The 21,263-nt window shown below is 32.7% G+C and overlaps 4 protein-coding genes and 1 non-coding gene across 5 annotated transcripts; 1 reads left to right on the forward strand and 4 right to left on the reverse strand.

The window, feature by feature from the left end:
- Positions 1–1,230: 1,230 nt before the first annotated feature.
- Positions 1,231–3,290, reverse strand: LOC100249273 (protein PIN-LIKES 2). The gene is made up of 2 exons (XM_002280338.4): positions 3,155–3,290; positions 1,231–2,690 (listed from the first exon to the last, which is right to left on the reverse strand). The coding sequence occupies exon 2, from the start codon at positions 2,620–2,622 to the stop codon at positions 1,312–1,314; it is 1,311 nt and encodes a 436-aa protein (XP_002280374.1). The 5' UTR covers positions 2,623–2,690; positions 3,155–3,290; the 3' UTR covers positions 1,231–1,311.
- A 5,140-nt stretch (positions 3,291–8,430) lies between these two features.
- On the reverse strand, positions 8,431–9,402 carry LOC100854271 (putative fasciclin-like arabinogalactan protein 20). The gene is made up of 3 exons (XM_019223002.1): positions 9,055–9,402; positions 8,871–8,958; positions 8,431–8,783 (listed from the first exon to the last, which is right to left on the reverse strand). Exons 1-3 carry the CDS (start codon positions 9,400–9,402, stop codon positions 8,431–8,433), a joined length of 789 nt encoding a protein of 262 aa, XP_019078547.1.
- A 6,678-nt stretch (positions 9,403–16,080) lies between these two features.
- Positions 16,081–16,274, forward strand: MIR319B (microRNA MIR319b). The gene has a single exon (NR_127794.1). It is a non-coding gene; the product is annotated as a microRNA MIR319b (primary transcript).
- Positions 16,275–17,648: 1,374 nt separating this feature from the next.
- On the reverse strand, positions 17,649–18,734 carry LOC100242324 (uncharacterized). The gene has a single exon (XM_002284053.5). It carries the CDS (start codon positions 18,228–18,230, stop codon positions 17,784–17,786), a length of 447 nt encoding a protein of 148 aa, XP_002284089.1. The 5' UTR covers positions 18,231–18,734; the 3' UTR covers positions 17,649–17,783.
- Positions 18,735–20,316: 1,582 nt separating this feature from the next.
- Positions 20,317–20,760, reverse strand: LOC104881294 (uncharacterized). The gene has a single exon (XM_010660936.2). It carries the CDS (start codon positions 20,758–20,760, stop codon positions 20,317–20,319), a length of 444 nt encoding a protein of 147 aa, XP_010659238.2.
- Positions 20,761–21,263: the final 503 nt, after the last annotated feature.

Below are 21,263 nucleotides of genomic sequence, written 5' to 3' on the forward strand. Positions count from 1 at the left end.
TCATGTGGAATTAGATAAACATACCCACCAGTCAATTAATTAAGCTAAAAAAACTCGTACAGTTTAATTTACCAAGAAATTGAAGAGATGCCAATATTGGCAGGCCTTGAGGCTGGATTATTCCTGTCTCTTAGCATTTCACTCTCCCCTTCAACCCCAAGTAGCTCTCCGTTTTGGGCAGTCACCTTAATTCAGTTGACTGATTCATGAAGATGGCCCAGGAGCATTTCCTCTCTAATTGTCCCATCACTTAATTCAGTTGGATTTGATTTTTAGCTAGATTTCAATGCCGATTGGAAAGAGAATAATCCTCATATTTCTCTCTTTCATGGGTGTGAACCATGGGATTCTTATGGGTGAGTTACAGGGACAAAAAAAGAAAAAAAGAAAAAGGTTAATGACTGATTCATGAAGGATTTGTATTCCTTGGTTTACATGAATACAAACTTAAAGGGATGATTGAGCCTAGCTCAGATATGCTGCCATGACAATGGAACATGAACAAGAGTAGGAGATGTCAAGACAAAGGATCATCAACCAAAGCCAGAGACCAGAACTCCAACATTTTCATATCTTATCCCAATCAACATCTAGATGCCAGACTGCCAGTGCCTTTGAATGTAAAGCTTGCAAAGACAAAACATAAAGTTCAGCGTAGAAGATGTTCATCATCACATAGACACCAAAAAATTGAAACGTTGTCATGCTGTAAAATCGTAGAGTTAAGCCTTTAATTTTTGATATCTGGGAAATGTATAGTTAGAGAAAGATGGCTGATTTTCAATCTAGTGTAGTACCACTATAGAGCTTCTTTAATTTAAAGACTATCTGGTTTTAGCACAGTGTATAGAGAGTATTAATTTAAACTGTGTCTACATCCTCTCTAAATGGATTTCTTTGTCTAGTTAAGAAAAAAATAAGAGAAAATCCCCAAAATGAACTTATGCTAGTCATTTGAGGTGATGATTCTCCATAGAAGATCCATTCTATTTTGTAATGACTTCATACTCATGAAGAGTAACATCCAAAGGGCAACAGAAAATTTCTGCTAGGGATGTTCAAACAAATTTTAAGCAAATTCAATGATGCAAGGGATGGATAACTTTTGTTCCGAGAAGATTTTATATGAAGTGCTATATTTAATCTTTTGACGATATTGCTGACAGAAAAGAAGTGTCTTCCTCATCACCAGCATGCAATCAAGCATTCAAACCAAGCAAAACTTCTATCTTAGAGCAATGACCTAAAGGCATTGCATTCCAGATTTCTCACCAACCATGAATATTGAGGCAAAGGAATTTTACATAAACTTCAAATATATGAAAGCAGTTTAAAATAGATGACAATATATAGTGAAAGGGAGAAGAGGGCAAACACATGCTGCCAGAATAGAAGTGCTGAGGCCTCTTTAACTGCATAACCCCTCAAGCTGGCAATTGCTCCCAACAAGATGGCACTTGGTGTTGTGTACTGCAACAAAAGCACAAATATGGACATCTGATCACCATGGACGAGAAAATTCAATTTATCAGCCAAGAAGACAATCCCAATCCCAAGCAAAGGAAGCACTAATAGCCTTGCCACAGATATACCAATTGTAGTTCGAAGCCCAAGTTTAGAATCATTTGGTCCCTCAGCAAGCATACCTCCAAGAACAAGCATCACAGAAGGAACCATTGCACCAGCCAAGATCTCTAAACTGTCTGTAATGAAAGACAGTGGAGCATCATGGCCAAAGACAAAAGATTTGAACTGAGGCACCATACCAACAATGATGGCTAGTAGAGAAGCGATTGTTGGGGGTTGCAGAATGTGCTTTATTGGAGTTTGTTCAGCAACAACTCTCATCCTCCTGACCACTTTCGGCTCAGCAAAACACCTAATAGACTCAGAACGGGTATTACCTGTTTCCCCAACAAGATCAAGGTCAGACATAGTCAAATTTGAGATGCTGTTAAAGACCCCAGCAATAAAGGGTGTCTTGGAATGTTCTGTTTCTTTATCCTCGATGCCTGGCCATTCAGCTTCTACAAGGAGAGGCCTGCTAATATTGTTGACTAGCTGTGGTTCCCCAATCTCAATTCCTTCATCAACAATCTCATAAAAATTCATTGGAGGCTCCATCATGTGATAAACAAAGGTATAAACAAGAATTACAGCAACCCATTGGGCAAAAGAGACATAAGCCACTCCTTTCCCATAGCAATCTGGCCCAAATGGATTATTTGCAGTATGACAGACGGATCCAACAATAGCAAGGGGGAGATTTCCAGTATTGCCCAAACCAGTCATGATAATAGTGAATCTATTGAATTGTGCAGGCGGGCGACATATAATCACTACTAAGTACCCAAGGAAGCAACCGATTAATGTACTAACCAGCACGTTAACAGGGACAAACCACCAGAATGTAAAATTCTCGAGTGTAATGAATTGACCCAGATTAGTAAAGATTAGGCAGGGCAAGAATAGAGCAAACACAAGCTTGCTGAGGAGCTTGAATGTCGACCTAGGGATCATCTGGGTTTTCGGGTGTGCAAGAACTAGTCCTATAACTGTGAGGGAGAGGAGTTTCAACAAAGGCACCACAGCACTTACCAAATCCTCCCTGCTAGACTCCATATTGCTATCATATAAAGGAGCAAAAACCTCTTTCTTTCTCAAGTACTTGGAGATCAAGAACAATATCTCTGCAATAAATTAAAAACAAAACCCCAAATTATTCAACGGATTTCAATTGCACTCGATATTCTCAGAACATCAAAAGTAAATACAGCATCCAGAACCCGCACTCCACATCTGATTAATTTTGAGTTCTAAGATAAGGGTTTGTCAACATATCATCACCGATAGTGATGAAATCAAAGAGAATGCAACGTGGGTACAACAGAAAATCACAAAAATTAATCCAACCCACGAGAATTAAAACACGCGCTTAAAGGAAAATGGGGAACGGAACCAAAATCGAAGAGAATACAACACGGCTTCAACATATCATCAAGAAATACAACCAAATTCGTGACAAGTATGGGATCAACAGTTTTTCAGAAACTAAAACTACATCAATGAGAACACAACATGATTTATGAAAATCTTGTGCGTAGGTGCGTACAAGAAAGCTGAAGCTGAGGATTTAGAGAGAGAAACAACTCACAGAAGAAAGAGAAGTGCATGAGAGACCCACCAGGACCATGCCAATTTGCTTGAAAAAGGTGAGACGATGGTCGAGAGAGATGGAACTCCTTCAAACAAATTTGTTTTGCATTTGTGGGTCTTGTTTTTAGGCAAATGTTTTGTTGAGAATTTATTTTTGGATAATTATTTCTCTTGAAATACATGATATAAATGATATTTACTCATATTTTTTTGTTACCATATTCTTAAAATAAAATAAAATACCATATTTTATAAAATTAATTATTGAAATTTATGTTTGCATTTCCAGGTATGATATTTTCAATAGGATGTAAAATTATTAAATTTGAGAAATTATTATCTTATAAAATTATTTTATGTAAAATAACTTCTGATTTTGTCGTGGAATTTATGAAGCGTAAATAAAAACTCAATTATTAACAAATATAAAAAATGAAACTTTTTTTCAAAATAAATTATATGTAAGGTACAAGTTTCATGACCTTTAATTGTTGGAATTTAAAAAAAAAATTAAATTTTACTCTAACAATCTTATCGAGAAAAATTTGTTTTCATTTACTCGTGATAAAAAGGAACTCAAGTGTATAAAATATAAAATTTAAGTAGTAATTTAGAAATAATTAATATTTTATATACTTTTTAATCAAATGTGTTGTATTTGATAATTCAAATACTTTAATCATATTCTTTATTTTGTAATTACTTTTTTTATAAGAAAAATTATCATAATTTTATAATTTTATAATTTTTTATTATATTCTTCATTTTATTTTATTTTATTTTATAATTTTGTCACATTTTACTTTATCAACTTTGGAATATTTATGATTTCCTCTGGTTTTAGTGTATGCTACTCAATATTTTACCATTATTAAAAAAGGTCCATTTGAGAAAGGGTTTTGCTTTTTATTTAAGCTAACCCAAAGTGAAAGTTGTGAAATATAAAATAGCTTTGTATATAAATTAAAATAATTTTACTAATTTTTATATTAAACCCTTCATTTTAAATCATAGAAAGTATCAAAGTTTTAAAGCTTTTTTTTAAAAAAAAATGTGTTTTTGAAATTTCAAAAGGCATCATTTGAAATCATGGAAAGTATTAAAGCTTTAAAGCTTTAAAAAAGAGTCACTTTGAAAATTTAAAAGCGAATCAAGCCAGTCTGGCATCCATCCTGTCCGTGCGATACGAAATAAGACATTAAGACTCACCACCCCGCAATCACAACTTCACAAATTAAAGCTACATAACTTCCCGGAGAGCCACACAATCCTGGTTGGCTTTAATTAACTTGGGTTATTATTATTATTATTATTATTATTATTTATTTTATCTTTCTTTTTATCCTACATTAGAAAGCCTTAAGCCCTAAAATAATAAAAATAAAAATAAATTTAATTTTTGAATATATATATATATATATATATAAGCAAAAAAATTACTAAACACCTGGTATTTGTAAGAAAATATTTTTAAATATTCAAATGATATTTGGTTCCTAAAAGTTTGAAGAAAAATACAAGAAAAATAAAATTAAGATAAAAAATAAAAGAAAAAAGGTGAAGGAAAAAAAAAATTAAAGTCAATAAATTATATTCATATTTTATTTTGAATTTATTTTAATTATTTAACTATTTTATAAAAATATAAAATAATTTTAAAATACATAAATTTTATTATTAATTTTAATAATAATGAACTTTCTTTCACATTTCTATAATAAAATCAAATATAAAAAAATTATTTTCTTAAATATATTTTTTTTCTTCAATACTTTTGGTGACTAAACATAGCCTAGAAGCTTTTAATCCTTTCTAAAATTGCTCCCGAACATGCTGTTAATATCTCTCCAATCCCTTATTAAAATATATTTGTTTTTTTATTGGGTTTATAAAATGTTTAGAATAAGACTCCAACTAAAATTGTATATTTTCCTTTGTCCTTATATTTTTCTTTCCTTTCCTTTCGTCCTTGTCTTGTAACATGAGATGAATGATGCTATTAGTCACCGTGGATTTTGAGGTGTATCAATTCGAAGGAACGAAGGGAATAAGCGTAGAGCAATGAACGTATGAGAAGAGGTTAAAGAGGCAATGATTGTGAAAGAACTTCCAAAATGAGAGAGGTTTAGTTCCAAATAAAATGTTTCTAATCCTTAAGGCTATGTTTGGTTCCCGAAAAATGCGAGGGAAAGAAAATACAAAGGAAAAGTAGAAGGAAATAAAAAGTGAAGGAAAATAAAAAAATAGATTAAAAGTTGATAAATTATTTTTTTTGTTACTTCAAACTCATTTCATTTATTTTAACTCATCAATATAAAGATTAAATAATTTAAAAATACATAAGTTTTTAATTAGTTTTAATTATATTTGATTTTCTTTGATATTTTTCATAGGACAACCAAACATAAGAAAATCATTTTCCTTAGTATTTTTTTTCTTTCCTTTATACTTTCTGGAACCAAACATAGCCTAAAACTTTGACCCTTAAATCTACTCAAATGGTGTCATGAATAGATGAGATGATATCACTTGTACCACAACCAATTAAAAAATGTCATATGTGTAGTCTTTGCTTAAATATACTTTTTTTTTAAAAAAAACAAAAAATGAAAATGAAAATTTTTGTACAAGTATAAAGTTAGCCAATGTCTTTAAAAAAATCAGTTTAATTTTTTTTTTAGGTAATTAAAACTTTTTAATGCATCAATTTCGTAAATAATTTTTAGAAATTATTAGGTTTTTAATATAACTATTAAAAAAATCTTATATTTTATATAGAAATTACTACAAATTCAGTAAATGTAAATCATTATAAAATAGTATATCCGTATATGAGGATAGGTTAAGAGAGCGTTTGTTTTTTTAACTTTTTATTGAAAATAATTTGCTTTTATATTTTAAGTTATTTATTTTTCTATTTTTTATGACTTATTATAAATTTTATGTTGAATAAAAAAAGTAATATGTTGGTTTTGTTTTGTTTTCTAATGTTTAATAAAAATAGGATATTAAAAAAATATATATAATACTTAACACTATTAAACATTAAAGCTCTATCTAGAATTAACTAAAAAAACACCACTTAATTATTTTATGATATTCAACTACCATGACTTGTTATAAAATCTTAAGAGTGGATTTTAGTCATTTCATTTGAAAACCAATTAGCATCCAATGAGGGTTGGTTAAGCCTTTTTACATCATTTTATTTGGTAATGCATCATCAAACTTAAAAATGGTATTATTGCAACTAATATTATCATTGAAGCGCATTGAGTTATGCTCTGTAGATAAGAATCATACTATTAAATCATATTATTAATATATCGTTTATGTCATATGATGTTATATGATTTATAGTATATTTAATAGTGTTTCTATTCAAAATGTTTTTAGTAAAAGTGTTTTAATGAAAAAGTCGTCTATCAATATACTATAAGTGATTTCCTAATACTATAAATGTTGTAGTATGTGGCTCATATTGAGTGAAAGACATCGAGAAAAAAAAACGTAAAAGCGAAGTAGAGTGGAATGGAGCGGAACGACGACATTTGCCATTCAAGTTTGTATTTTTATTGTTGTGGGGGGACAACACCCCCCATGGTACGATTCAAGAGTATTTTTGGAATTTCATTACCAAAGGGCTAATCTAAATATTATTTTTTATGTAACCCTAATTTGATATATAATAAAAGTCTTATTCTCTGTTCCTCGTAAACATAGGCAAACTGTCAAACCACATTAAATTTGTGTGTTTTTCTTTTCATTTTCTCTATTTTTCACCATAAATTGTTGCATGGATTTCAACAATAAGTGTTTTTTTAGATTTTTAAAAGCGCTTTCTAAATTTTGTTTAAAAAAAATTTCAAAAACATTTTTTAGGTTAAAAACACTTCATAAAATATTTACTATCAAATGAACTCTTAAAACCCATTTGATAGTGATTTTAGGAAAACCTTATAACATTTTTAATACTTGAAATTTTTTATCATTTAAGTGTTAAAAAAATTAAAAACATTTTTTAGAATCACTGTCAAACAAACTCTTAAACTCAAATAACTCGGTGTTCAGTTGAATACATTTTTTATTATTCTATCTTTAAAAACAGAAAATAATAATAATTTTTATATGAAATATAAAAACTTTCAAAAACTTAGATTGAAAAAGTAAAAACTGACTAAAAATTTTGAAGTACTAAAAATTTTTACTTCAAATTTAAAAATTTTTAAAAATAATTTTTGAAGTTATAAGTCTAAATTTTCTACCTAAGAGGTTCTATTTTTTTTTTTTATATAGAATAATTTCTATTTTTAAAAATCGAAAATAAGAAATGTATCCAAACAAACCTAACGTTCCATTCGAATATATTTTTTATTTTGATTTTTTTTTATAAAATTAGTAGTGTTGACTTAAAGCATAGACTTACGTTTTGAATTTTGTTTTAACTTCTCTTGGTCCTGGTAACGAGTCTTTAAAAATTAATAGTACATTTTATTTTTTCCTTTTTCTCTTTATGACTAAAAGAAAAAGGATCATGTAGAAAAGTAGGCTTGTGGATGATGGGCCTAATGGGCCTCACCCAAGTTCATCCATGGAAGTTGTATCGTAGTTTGTATCAATAAACGCATAGACCAAAAGCATTTCAGCAATAATACCATTATTATATTAAAATTTGTATTTAAAAAACATTATTTTTATGATATTAATTAGAATTTTTTTCCATATATAATTAAATATGAGAAATATTTTACAAGTTTTTTATTTATTTATACTTTTTTCTTTATTTCCTTTCCTTTAAACTTATTTTATTTATACTTTTTTTAAAGAGTTTTAAGAAAATAAATGAAATTTATTAATGCTTAGTTCCTCGAAAATATTAAGAAAATAAAATAATTATTAAGAAAAATGATTTTCTCATATTTGACTTTTTAGAAAAAAAAATATAAAAGAAATTTAAAAATAGTTATTTTTAGTTAAAAATTCATGTATTTTAAAATTATTTATTTAATCTTTATATAATAAAAAAAAAAAGTGAAATGAATCATGTAAATATCAAAAGTTAAACAAATATTCTTTACAAGGCCAAATAAACCCCTGACACCTTGGGTCGAGAATGAATTTTGATATCATTTGTAATGACCCGCTTTTAATTATGTGGATATTATCTGCTTTGAATTTAAATGAGCTTTCATAACTTTAAAACGCATTTATGTAGTTAAAAAGAGTTCATACTTACGTAGTATTAAGAACTTTCTATGTAAGATGGTTATGAATTTAAATTTGAGACGAGGAGTCTGCAGCTTGTTCTGGTCCCTCCAGCAAGGTAAGAACTTCCCCAAGACCGTGAACAACAAGCCAATCACTGTAATACATGTCCGGAAAAGCAACTGAAACTTCGTTCAGCTTCAATGTATCACCAGATCTAATAATGTTAATGGTAAAGCCCTCCAAAGATGTCGGCAACATTGAGCCATCATCAAAATTAACCAGATCAGACCATGAAACCTTGCATGGAAGAACATGCCGAAGAAAGATTGACGATGAAATGTTGCTAAAATTACCAACACGATCCATCATAACTTCATCAGCTGGGGCGAGAACTGTCACCTTTGTGCCATCTCTAAACCCTAGCAATTACAAATCAAGAAACGAAGCCATCACAGAGTATCCTCTGGACCTTAACACTCCGCTTGCTTCATCAAAAGAATCACCACCTGAAGAAGCAATTGCATCATCTGTGCATCCCGCATTAGGGCTAGGGCTTCGAGTCAGGCCTAAAGCCGGGAAATTCGGATCGAAGAACTTATCCACCCCAAAAAATGATCAAAGAACCATCATCGAACAAAGGCGACGAGGTGATATTAACATTGTTTAACGAAATTTGAGAATCGGAAGCGCGCTGGTGACTATCAACGAGTGGTTGGCGAACATCGTCGGAATCTTGGCCCCGACGGGAGGTGAACTGAGGCTTTCAAAAGATAAAGCTAGGGGCGAGGAATGGAATTGGAGTAGGGACAGCGGAGGCTGACCGGATTCGATAAATGCGGCGTCGGAAGCAGCGAACAAGGTGGCCGACGGCGATTTGGGAAGCAGGGTCTGAGAGACGAGTTCGAGGGTGAGGGACATGGAGACGTAGCCCGAATCAGAGAGGATTTCAGCAGCGTCGAGGATTGTTTGGGATGGGAGAGAAGAAGAGAGGGAGAAGAGACAGAAAATGATGAGAGAAGTGAGAAGAGAGTACGCCATTAATGGTAGGTCCGGAAGATTTTTAGGGATTAGGTTGCAGATTCTCTATATGAACGAAGGAGAAAGGATTCTGGCGGGAAAGAAAAATGAAAGGCATGGGATTTGTTGATCAACAAGGGGAATCAAAAGTTCGTTAAGAAGTAGTTGTTAAACTCTTCTGGAGAAATGATGGAAGTAGCCCTTCAGGATTTGAGTTTTACGTTGTTATTGGGCCTACCGTGGATGATGGGCCTTTGTGGGGTCGTCACTCTATTTGGCTGGGTTTTGTTGTGTCGATATGAACATTTTACTCGAATCAATAAACCATATAACAATTCTTTCACAATAACATAAGTAGGATGGAGAGATTGGACCACGTGGATTATTCAAATTCACACGAAAAACATAAACATTATGTCTTATCTAATAAAATTACAAAAATATTTATGATGGTTATGAATTTAAATTTTTATATGTACACACCAATTTCTCTTTTTTTTAAAATCATATATTGTAAAATCGGATTTTTATTTGTCCTCTCACTTTTCTTTTTCTAGGCCTAAAAGAAGCTTAAGGCAATTACAATAATTTTTTAAAAGAAAGATGATGATGGGAGACTTGCCCAAGCAGATATTCGAGGTAGAACCATGGAGCCTTGAGACACACCATTACAATGAGCATGGAAATCCTTTATAAAATACGAGGATCAGAAACCTCTTGCAACCTCTTAACAATGTTTTTTTATTGTTGTTCCACAAGGAGTTCAAAGGAGTCATCATGATAGCCAAACCCCATTAATGAGCTGCATTGATACTGTGAGGGTTTCGATGTTGGCCAGGACGACGCAACCACCCATTGATAGATGAATGATCCAACCATAATTCTCTTACCAATGGTATGATTATTCTTTGGAATGTACCCCTGTAATTGAAATTCTCCTTCCTTTCGGATGTGGTGACCATATATGGCCTTGGTTGATGTTTCTCTCCTTAAAACTATTTGTCTGGGCCCATTACCATCTTCATCACTTTGGCCCATTTAGTATTACCATAATACTAATAAAGGAAATTTTATTTAATTTTTAAATTACCATATTGTATAATTATTTCTCTTTTTTTTTTTAATATTTAAATGAAATGTTTTATTCGTAAATATGAAAAATTATAATGTATCTGTATAATACAATAACAATAAAACTAGGTAGTATTTTAACACATTAAATACTGAATAAAGGTGAAATTAATCATAATGACTCAAAACTAAAACAAATCATCAAATCAAATAAAATATTTCTTAATGTGATGTGGGTATCATCTATAAGGTGGGCCGAAATATTTATTCCATGTGTCTTGGCCATAGTTGTCATACCATGCGTCACCTTCTCTTCGCTCATAATCACCATATTCCACTGCCCTTCCTCGTTGTTGATATGAGAAGCCAACTTCCTCTTGTGCAGGTTCATCAGAAGAGTCAATCTCCTCTTGTGGAGGATCAGTAGAAGCTTTAACAGAAGGCTCAGAATCTTTTTTCATGTAAAAGAAAACAATAAAGACAGAAAATTAAAACGATGATACGCCATATGAGAAGAACAGAAGCTTTTATATATATAGTTAGAAGGGAAAAGAAAAACCCGAGAGAGAGAGAAAAAGTAAACCTTTGGGCTTAGAAGAAAAGCAACCCATCTTTTATAAGTTCAACTTTTTTTTTTTTAAATGTCTTCATGGAATCTCTTTTTATAGCTGATTAGGTCCTTTAATTAGCACAATAATGGAAAGATAGGATTTTGGGAAGAGAATCCCCTTTTAATATTTTCAAAATAAAATAGATTCTCTTAAAAGTTTTTCCCTTTAAAAAAATTTAATAAATAAATAAATATATATATATATATATATATATATATATATATATATATATATATATATATATATGCTTGAAGTTATTTTCTTATAAAAATTTGACGTGCATGTGATTTATTCAAACATTTTTATGTTATCTATGATTCTTAGAAAATACTAAGGAAATAAAATATGAAGGAATAATAAAAAGGAAAAGAAAACATAAAGAAATATATATATATATATATATATATATAAGTTTTGGGATAATTGTATTTTAAACCTAATTAAACCAAAAAATTAAGATTTGGTCCATATAAGTTGCATAATTGATGAAAAGAATATAAAATATGAAGAGACCAATATATCTTTCAAAATTATTTTCTACCACAATGTTTGACAAACTTTTTTATCTTAATTTTTTTTAATAATTATTATGAAAATTTATTATTTTTAGAAAACTATTTTAAAAAAAAAAATATTCTAAAAATATATCTTTAAAAAAAAAAAATTTGACATATTTTTAGTTATTTTTTATATACACAATTTTAAAAAATATATACTTTCCAAGATGATTGATTTTTAAATAATAATAATAATTTATTTTTATATTTTTAGAAAAGGATGTTAAATTATATTGAATTTAATTGAGGTTTACAAAAGGAATCTTGGCTCCGACGGGAAGTAAGATAAAGCTAGGGGCGAGGAATGGAATTGGAGTAAGGAGAGCGGAGGCTGACCGGATTCGATAAATGCGGCGTCGGAAGCAGCGAACAAGGTGGCCGACGGCGATTTGGGAAGCAGGGTCTGAGAGACGAGTTCGAGGGTGAGGGACATGGAGACGTAGCCCGAATCAGAGATGATTTCTGCAGCGTCAAGGATTGTTTGGGATGGGAGAGAAGAAGAGAGGGAGAAGAGACAGAAAATGATGAGAGAAGTGAGAAGAGAGTACGCCATTAATGGTAGGTCCGGAAGATTTTTAGGGTTTAGGTTGCAGATTTTCTATATGAACGAAGGAGAAAGGATTCTGGCGGGAAAGAAAAATGAAACGTGGCGGCATGGGATTTGTTGATCAACAAGGGGAATCAAAAGTTCGTTAAGAAGTAGTTGTTAAACTCTTCCGGAGAAATGACGGAAGTACCCCTTCAGGATTTGAGTTTTACGTTGTTATTGGGCCTACCGTGGATAATGGGCCTTTGTGGGGTCGTCACTCTACTTGGCTGGGTTCTGTTGCGTCGATATGAACATTTTACTCGAATCAATAAACCATATAACAATTCTTTCACAATAACAAGTAGGATGGAGAGATTGGACCACGTGAATTATTCAAATTCACATGAAAAACATAAACATTATGTCTTATCTAATAAAATTACAAAAATAATTTTTAAAGTTATAAGTCTAAATTTTCTACCTAAGAGTTTCTATTTTTTTTTTATAGAATAATTTCTATTTTTAAAAATAAAAAATAAGAAATGTATCCAAACAAAACCTAACGTTTCATTCGAATATATTTTTTATTTTGATTTTTTTTTTTATAAAATTAGTAGTGTTGACTTAAAGCATAGACTTACGTTTTGAATTTTGTTTTAACTTCTCTTGGTCCTGGTAACGAGTTTTTAAAAATTAATAGTACATTTTATTTTTTCCTTTTTCTCTTTATGACTAAAAGAAAAAGGATCATGTAGAAAAGTAGGCTTGTGGATGATGGGCCTAATGGGCCTCACCCAAGTTCATCTATGGAAGTTGTATCGTAGTTTGTATCAATAAACGCATAGACCAAAAGCATTTAAGCAATAATACCATTATTATATTAAAATTTGTATTTAAAAAACATTATTTTTATGATATTAATTAGAATTTTTTTCCATATATAATTAAATATGAGAAATATTTTACAAGTTTTATTTATTTATTTATACTTTTTTCTTTATTTCCTTTCCTTTAAACTTATTTGATTTATACTTTTTTAAAGAGTTTTAAGAAAATAAATGAAATTTATTAATGTTTAGTTCCTCTAAAATATTAAGAAAAAAAATGATTTTCTCATATTTGATTTTTTAGAAAAAATATAAAAGAAATTCAAAAATCATTAAAAATTCATGTATTTTAAAATTATTTATTCAATCTTTATATAATAAAGAAAAATAAGTGAAATGAATCGTATAAATATCAAAAATTAGACAAACATTCCTTACAGGGTCAAATAAACCCCCGACACCTTGGGTCGAAAATGGACTTTGATACCATTTGTAATGACCCGTTTTTAATTGTGTAGATATTGTCTACTTTGAATCCAAATGAGCTTTCATAACTTTAAAATGCGTTTATATAGTTAAAAAGAGTTCATACTTACATAGTATTAGGAACTTTCTTCCTATCGATATATCATACTTTGTTTTTAAAATAATTCTCTATTTTGGGAACAATTGATAACAAATGTGTTTGAAACATGGCCTTAAATTTCTTTATATGGTGGGCTGACCCCCAAAGAACCAGTGGGCAATATTGGCGACCCAGATCAAGTATTGTTTACTTGGTCCATATTCTTTGGGTCCCCAGACCACCTTGGGATACAACTGCAGGGTGATTTCCTTTCATTTTTATTTACTAATAATGTTCCATCCATTAGTCTGGGATTCCGAAATTAGTTAAATTGAAAATTCAATTTCTATTAAAATTTCAAACGTCTACATCATTTCAGTGGGGCATTTCTTGCACAGTAGGTCGTGCCTCATTTTGCTTGGGCTAACTCCACATTGAAGCCCAACCCAAACAATTTTGAGCTTTAAAATCTGCCCAGACCTGGCCCAAGTTTGCTTTTCTTTTGCCCTTTTTGGTCAGGCTTCAACACTGAACACTTATTTTGGTTATAGAAAAGCAGAGGAAAGGAAAAAAAAAATGGAAGAAAAAAAAAGATTTAAATTTAATAAATTATTTTTATATATTTCTTTAAATTTATTTTTATTTTTTATATTATATAAAAATTAAATCATTTAAAAATATAAAATTTTTGAGAAATTTTAATTATGTTTATATATTTTTATATTTTTCACGATGAAACCAAGAAAAAATTATTTTTATTTCCGGGATATGGAAATGAATTGTTAAAATAATAGACCGTTATTGCTTAAAAATAAAAAATAAAAAATTGAGAAATGATTCTCATGAAGATTGAGGAATTTAACACAGGTAAAGAGTGAAATTGAATAGTTCAGTCCATGAACCCTAGAGCTTACCTTTTGTCCAGCAGGAAAAAAAAAAAAAAAAAAGTTAAAAATATATTTTATATGAGTGGAAAAATAGAAGGTTACTGCTAGAGAAAAATAAATATTTTTTAAAAATAAAAATAAAAATTGGAGCATTTATTTTGAGTTTCATTCCATTAATCCAATAAGAATATTTACAAGTTCTTAACACTTCGTTTTTTATTTTGATTTTTTTTTTCTTGCTTATTTTCCCTCCATGTACACCATTTTCGGAAAATACAGAGAGCTAAGAAGAACATGCAGTCATATTGGAAGTAAAAAGAGAAACATGAGATTACCCAGAGGGGAAAGGGTTGTCAGCACTACTGTGGTATGAAATAATGGGAAGTACTATATATACACACGACTCCAAAACAAGGCAACAAATTATACATTGTACTGGAAGTCAAGAAAATAGAGCAGACTGCAAACAAATGAAATGACAAGACGGTGCACTCGGTTATGATTCTACCCTCTCACCTCTCACCTGCTCTCTCACTGTGTGCAAATGCCAACCAGTCTGCAACTCTTCATCTTTTCCTTACGGGTACAGTCTACTCGATACTTCCCCAAGTGTTCTTCAACATGTCATCAATGCAGCACCCAGCACATCAATCCTTTCTGTGGGGGGGCTTCCTTTCCCCCAAATGCATGGCTGGAAAGTAACCAGCCTGGTTGTCCCAACTCCAAGGACCTAATTTCTTATTTATAGTTTTCAATTTTATTTTTGGGTTGCAAAATAACGATATTTTATGAGAATGGGACTTTGAATAATTAAACAATTGCAGCATTAAGTTGTGTTTGGAAAAATATTTAGGGGCTATCTGCATGCAAATAGTATAAGGGAAAATGAAGTCTTCGAAAATATGCCACATGTTCATGGTTAGGGAGATGAAAGCAATCAATGATAGAAAAACCAGAGAATGGGTGGTGGGAATCTGCTTGCACCAGCAGCCAAAAACCCAGATGAATGGTGTGACTGCAATGAATAGCAATGGGCATGCTTGAACAAAATGCGGGCAGCCACTTTTCAGAACACTCTTAGCTAAGCATTGTCCTTCTAAAGAAAGGTCGTTTCATCTGCTATCAGCCTAACACTAAACTCCCCCCCTAGGATCATTACAGCCGTCCAGCTGGATGATTGAATGTTATGAGTGTACGAAAAGTTTAATTCATTTTTTTGGGAGAGAATAATAGTACGAAACTTATGGACTTGTCTACGATCATTCGAGAAAATTCAAACAAGAAATAATGACTACCCTGAATCTATAGCTCAGCATTCCCACAGATTTCCCTGTCTCCTGATTTCATTTATTATTTATAGTCCCTCAATTTCCTCCTTTCTTCCTCGTACCTACCCTTTCCATCCTTCCTACCTCACCCCCACCAACTCTCAGAAAGGCACAGTCACATGACAGTGAACAGGCCTTTTATTAGTGGTTTTAGTATTAGTTCCTGATATCTGGTGAATTTTGCCCGCGTTGCTTCCATGCAAGATCGTGTCCTTTTGTTTTTCTTTTCTTTTCAACTCACAGGGAACTGATTATTTGGGTTTTGTTTTGGTTTTAGGTGGCTGTGTTTGATTTTTCTTTTGAAGTGATACAGTGGGAGGGTTTTGTGGAAGAAGGAGCTCTCTTTAGTCCAGTCCGAGACAGCTTCAAGGCTGATACGTGGCTGCTGACTCGTTGCTTCAAGAACTCATCACATAGGCCTGGAAAAGATGGATGGTTTTTTGATCCAACGATGCAGGAGCTGCGTTCAGTTATGGCTGTCACGTCTTGGACTGAAGGGAGCTCCCTTGTATTCCACAGCACTCAATGATCTTGTATCTATATTTTGAGCTTAAATTAATTACTTTTTCTGTATACTCAGTTCTTCATGAACACTTCTATAACTTCCCTGACTCTAATACAATTCATATTATGTGTTTTGATATTGCTAGGCCATTCCCCACAACGTCAAGAGGTGCATGCAGGTGCAGAGCCCTGGATATGGGGTCACCATGATGGAGCTGCACTGCAGTGGGCATTACGTGACTCAAACCAGCAGACAGCTTTCTCAGTTCCATTTATGGACTATGGGGGGTATGAACTATGAAGAATGGGCCTGCTGCCATGCCCTTCTCTCAATGTCTTTATAGAGTTCCCTAGCTTGTTGGTGACTGATCTGATATTCAGTAATGGAAAAAAGACCTCTGATGGCTGTCATAGATTGGTATGCCATGGGCTGGTATTGTGATTGTTCTAGGGCATTATAAGGAATAAGCAAATCCCAATTTTTGACCAGGCAGTGGCCTTGTTGGAGCCGGAATGACATGCTGATGTTGAAACTTTGGATTTTTGGTAATTCCATTAGTTGTAATTACTGGGCAGGAGCATCCATGGCAAGTCACTTTCATGTTCTTAGAAGGTTCTAATTTGTGTAGTCAAACTCCATACAGAGCTTCATACTCTAAATTAATAACCGACGTCAATCTAGAAGTCCGATGAGCAAGTTCCCTGCCATAACAGCCATTAACCATCTGTCCAAATTTTTTAGAGTGGTGATACGTTGACTCAAATGATTGTTTAATTAAGCTCCATTGATTTTATATATACAACAACCAAGCTTTTCTTCCCTCCGAATGTGATATGATATCATCAACAAGACTTTCCTACTAATATAATCCAAACCCTTCAACATCCCATCGGACTTGTATTACACCAAACTTTGGAAGAAATAATTCTACAATTTATAAACACTGAATAAACCTTTTATTGATATTCAATAACTTGTTATAAATTTGAAAATATTTTTATTGGTATTTTTTTTTTTTATAATTTGTTTTTAGAAGGGCGGTGTAAATATCAAAAATCCAAAATTTCGCACATAACAGACAAAGAACCAATTGCATCCGAGGTTAATAAATGCCACAGGACTTGCTATAAGCGGACAAATGGGCGAATTCAATGACGACTCACCAACCATCTGAGGCCCAGGGGATCGAAACTCTATGGGTTCCAGCATTGATTAAAACTTTCAAATCAGAACGCTCTGAGACCATTTGTGTTTCATATTTCATCATCCCTGATCATGGAGATATGTTCTGTAGTTAAAATGATTTTTGCTTTACATATTTTTTAATCCAAGTATATGAAAAGCTACGCTATTCACAGGCTCACAGTCAGAAAGTAGTCAGAAGAAATTAGGAAAAAAAAAGTGTCATTAAAGATCCTAATATTAGTTAATGGATACAAAATTCAGATCCAGATAAAAGTAGAAGAAAAGTGTAAACAAAAACGTAATCAAATGATTCAGTTTTGGCTCTGTATATACGCCGCTAATTCAGATGAATCCCGGCAAAGACCCACTTGGTGATCTCCACAAAATGGCCGAGGATGAGAGCAGCGGAGGTTGGGACGCTGAGTGTGATCATAGCCAACATCCCAAGAACCAAGCTGGGCCTGGTATTCATCAACTGGGACTGCAACAACCCCATTGCATCACATATAAACGCATCGTAACTAGTGTAGAACTGCTTCTCCCATTCCATCCAATCCTCCGGCGGTTCATAGTTCCTCTCCACCATCTTCATCTCGTGAATTCGCTTCCTAAGAACAATCAAATTTTCATCCACTAGCCGACCCCCATGATTTTGGTGGTCAGATCTTCTCCACGCAGAAACTCTTGTCGTGGAGCCTCTCTTCTTCCCGCAATCATCCCCTCCCCGGAACTTCGAAAATGGGCCAAGAGGGAGAGCAGTTGAACAAAGGCAAGATGATTCCATTGAACTAGAAGTTGGAGAATAATTGAGAGATGGTATTAATTATCTCATGCATCTTGATCCCATCTAAAGTATACTATATATATATATTAGAAAAAAGGGGTGGTGGTAGGCATGTGACTCAGGGCCTAGGGTTCATGAACCGAAACTTAGGAGATAAGGAATGTGGGCAAACCGTGTTGTGTAACAGAGACACCTATCCTTTTGCGCGTTTTCCTGAGAGTTAATTCCGGGCAGCTGCGCCCGCCCAGAAACTGACATCTGGCTTAGTCTTTTCTAAATTATATTTCGGGGATTTAAGAATTCCGAGAAGTGGGTGGGAAGGTATAAAGAAAACCCCATGATTGATGGTTGATTTGATCGAATAGAATGGTTAGAAAAAAGAAGTATAATTAATTGGAAATACATTAGAATAAAACAGTCTCTCGTACTGTGTGGTATTTGATTCATCAAGAGATCATGCACGAATCTAGAAAGTTACCAGAAAATTTAACGATGAGATCTGAAAATGCAAGAAAGCTTGGGACCCCGAGAAGATAAGGCCGTCTTCCCGTTTGGGTGTTGGGAAGCGGCATCGTGGCTTTTGGTTGACTCTGAAAGGGACGGCGCCTTTGTTTATTGTTGATGCACTGTGTCTTGATTATGACTTGGTACAAATAAATAGAAAATGGAGAATTTATAAGATTAAGAAATAGGGCGGAAAGATTGGAAGACTACTGGGCTGAATTGGATCTGATGCATCGACCAGAAGTTTACTGTTTCCCTTTAGATTCCACTTCATTGGATTCGGTAGATATGAGAAAATATGAAGGATCAATATTTATTCAAATGTAACGTTATCTGATGTGACCTGTTGAGTGTGTTAAATAATGAAAAATCTAAATACCAACAAAGAAAAAGTTAGGCTTATGCAATGAAGTGCAACAACCCACCTAATTTTTTTACTAAAGATGGATGATGATGATGATGACTATTATAATAATAATAATAATAATAAAGATAAGATTAAAAATCAGATTTTTATTTTAAAATAAATTAAATTAGATAAATTAATTAATATTACTATTGGAGTTTAGTGATCTAAATTCTATTTGATTAAATTTAAAAAGCTCACGTCTTATATGTAATGAAACTAAAATTATGATGATTATTTTTATATTTTTTGTTGTAGATGCTCACATATCTTCCTTTTTATATCAATTGTTGACATAGGTGAAACTTCCTTTTTATATCAATTTTTGACATATGGTGAAACTTCACATCTTTTTGCTTTTGTACTAATTTTTGAATTTTTAATATAATGATTTTTTTTTTCTACTCGTAGTTTATTTTTATTTTTATTTTATTTTATTTTATTTTTTATAGTCTATTCTCATTATTTCGTAATAATTATAATATTACATAAAATTAAATCACATGTAACATCCATGTGCTTGGCATGTGGGGTATGGTAGGAAATCCTAGTACAATAAATTATTAAAAATTTGGGCATGATTTAGAGTTGAATTTACTTTTAAAAATAAATAAATTAAAGACCATAGGAGATTAATGAAAATGACTGAAATTTTACCATTTATGCTAGGAATTAATTATAAAGCATATCCTCGTATTAACTACATTTGGATATGCACTCCATCAAATTATGGAATTTCTAATTTACGTCTCTAATATCGACTGCAACATATTAAAATCTTTCTTGACGTGGACGGCTTGTCGGGGAGCCACAGGAGTAGTGCGTGCATTAAGGAGAAAAATGTGGCTACAAAATTGAAATCATCTGTATTACATGTCTATAAAAAAATAATTTGATGAAATCAAACTATTTAAATTGAATGTGAGGACTACGCAAAAGATCATTGAGTGTTTACCGGTAAACTAACTTGGACTAAACTTTTTTGCTTCCACGCCTTCTCATCATTGCCTTGAGTAGATAATTCAAACTTCAGCCAGCGTAAATTATATGCTATTATTACTTATTAGCGTTGAAGCTCCTCCTTTTGTCAATGGTTTTTATGAATCAGAGGTGACATATACAACAAAAAAATTCAATATCTACGCAGGCAACAACCTGGCTTTGTACAAATAATGATTAAAGATGAACCCCTGTGATGGTCCCTTTGGCTATCTCCGCCAAATGAAATAAAACAAACCCCACAGATGTGGGTAGGCTGAATGCAATGAGAGCCACCATACCCAAAGCCAGGCTTGGTCTGGTATTCATCAGTTGGGATTGGAAAACCGCCATGGCTTCACAAATGTCGGAGTAGTAATTAGTGTTGTAATATCGCTTCTCCCAATCCATCCAGTCAGTCGGGGCTTCGTTCTTCCCTTCAATCATCTCGATTTCGTGGATTCTCTTTCTGAGAACAATCATGCTTTCATCCACGATTCGACCGCCGTAGTCTCGATCATGGGCATCTCTCTTCGACGCTAGAATCACACCGGGGAGCTTCTTTTGCCGCCGTCGAGGGTTTCCCGGAAAGAGACGTGGTGGGAGTGCATGGGAACAACAAAGGGAGGATGCAGCTTCCATCGATTTGGAGATGGGGAAGTTGAGATGAGTGGTGGAGCTTGTAGTTTGATTCTTCTTGTTTTTTAAGTGGAGGGAGGTATCAGGTAAGGGGAAATGGCTCTGCGTATTTATAGAGCAATCGAGAGGAGAGGTGGGAGGAATGTGAGGGAAACGTGTGATGTGAAACATAGGGGTTTGGCGCGTTTTTTTTTAGTGAGTCGTTACGGCGGTTGACGTGCGGTGCTATGCAAATTACAATACAATGCTTCGAAGAAATTTTGTATCGATCGGTGGATTCGGAGGCGGGACCATGGCGGCTGCTTGTTTAAGTTTTCAATGTTACAGCTTCCTCTGATAAAAAATTGATGACTAACAATTAATTATTAGCGATGCGTGAAATTACTGAAGAAAACAATTTTCAAATCTTTGCAATTATGAAATGTTGAAAGTTTCTCGTAAGATATTTGAAAAAAAGAAATCAATTTTAAATAGTAGAACTTAAAAGACACGTGCGTCTGTTTCAG

The sequence above is a fragment of the Vitis vinifera genome, chromosome 1 (genome assembly GCF_030704535.1).
Source record: "Vitis vinifera cultivar Pinot Noir 40024 chromosome 1, ASM3070453v1".
In the NCBI taxonomy this organism is placed as follows: Eukaryota; Viridiplantae; Streptophyta; class Magnoliopsida; order Vitales; family Vitaceae; genus Vitis; species Vitis vinifera.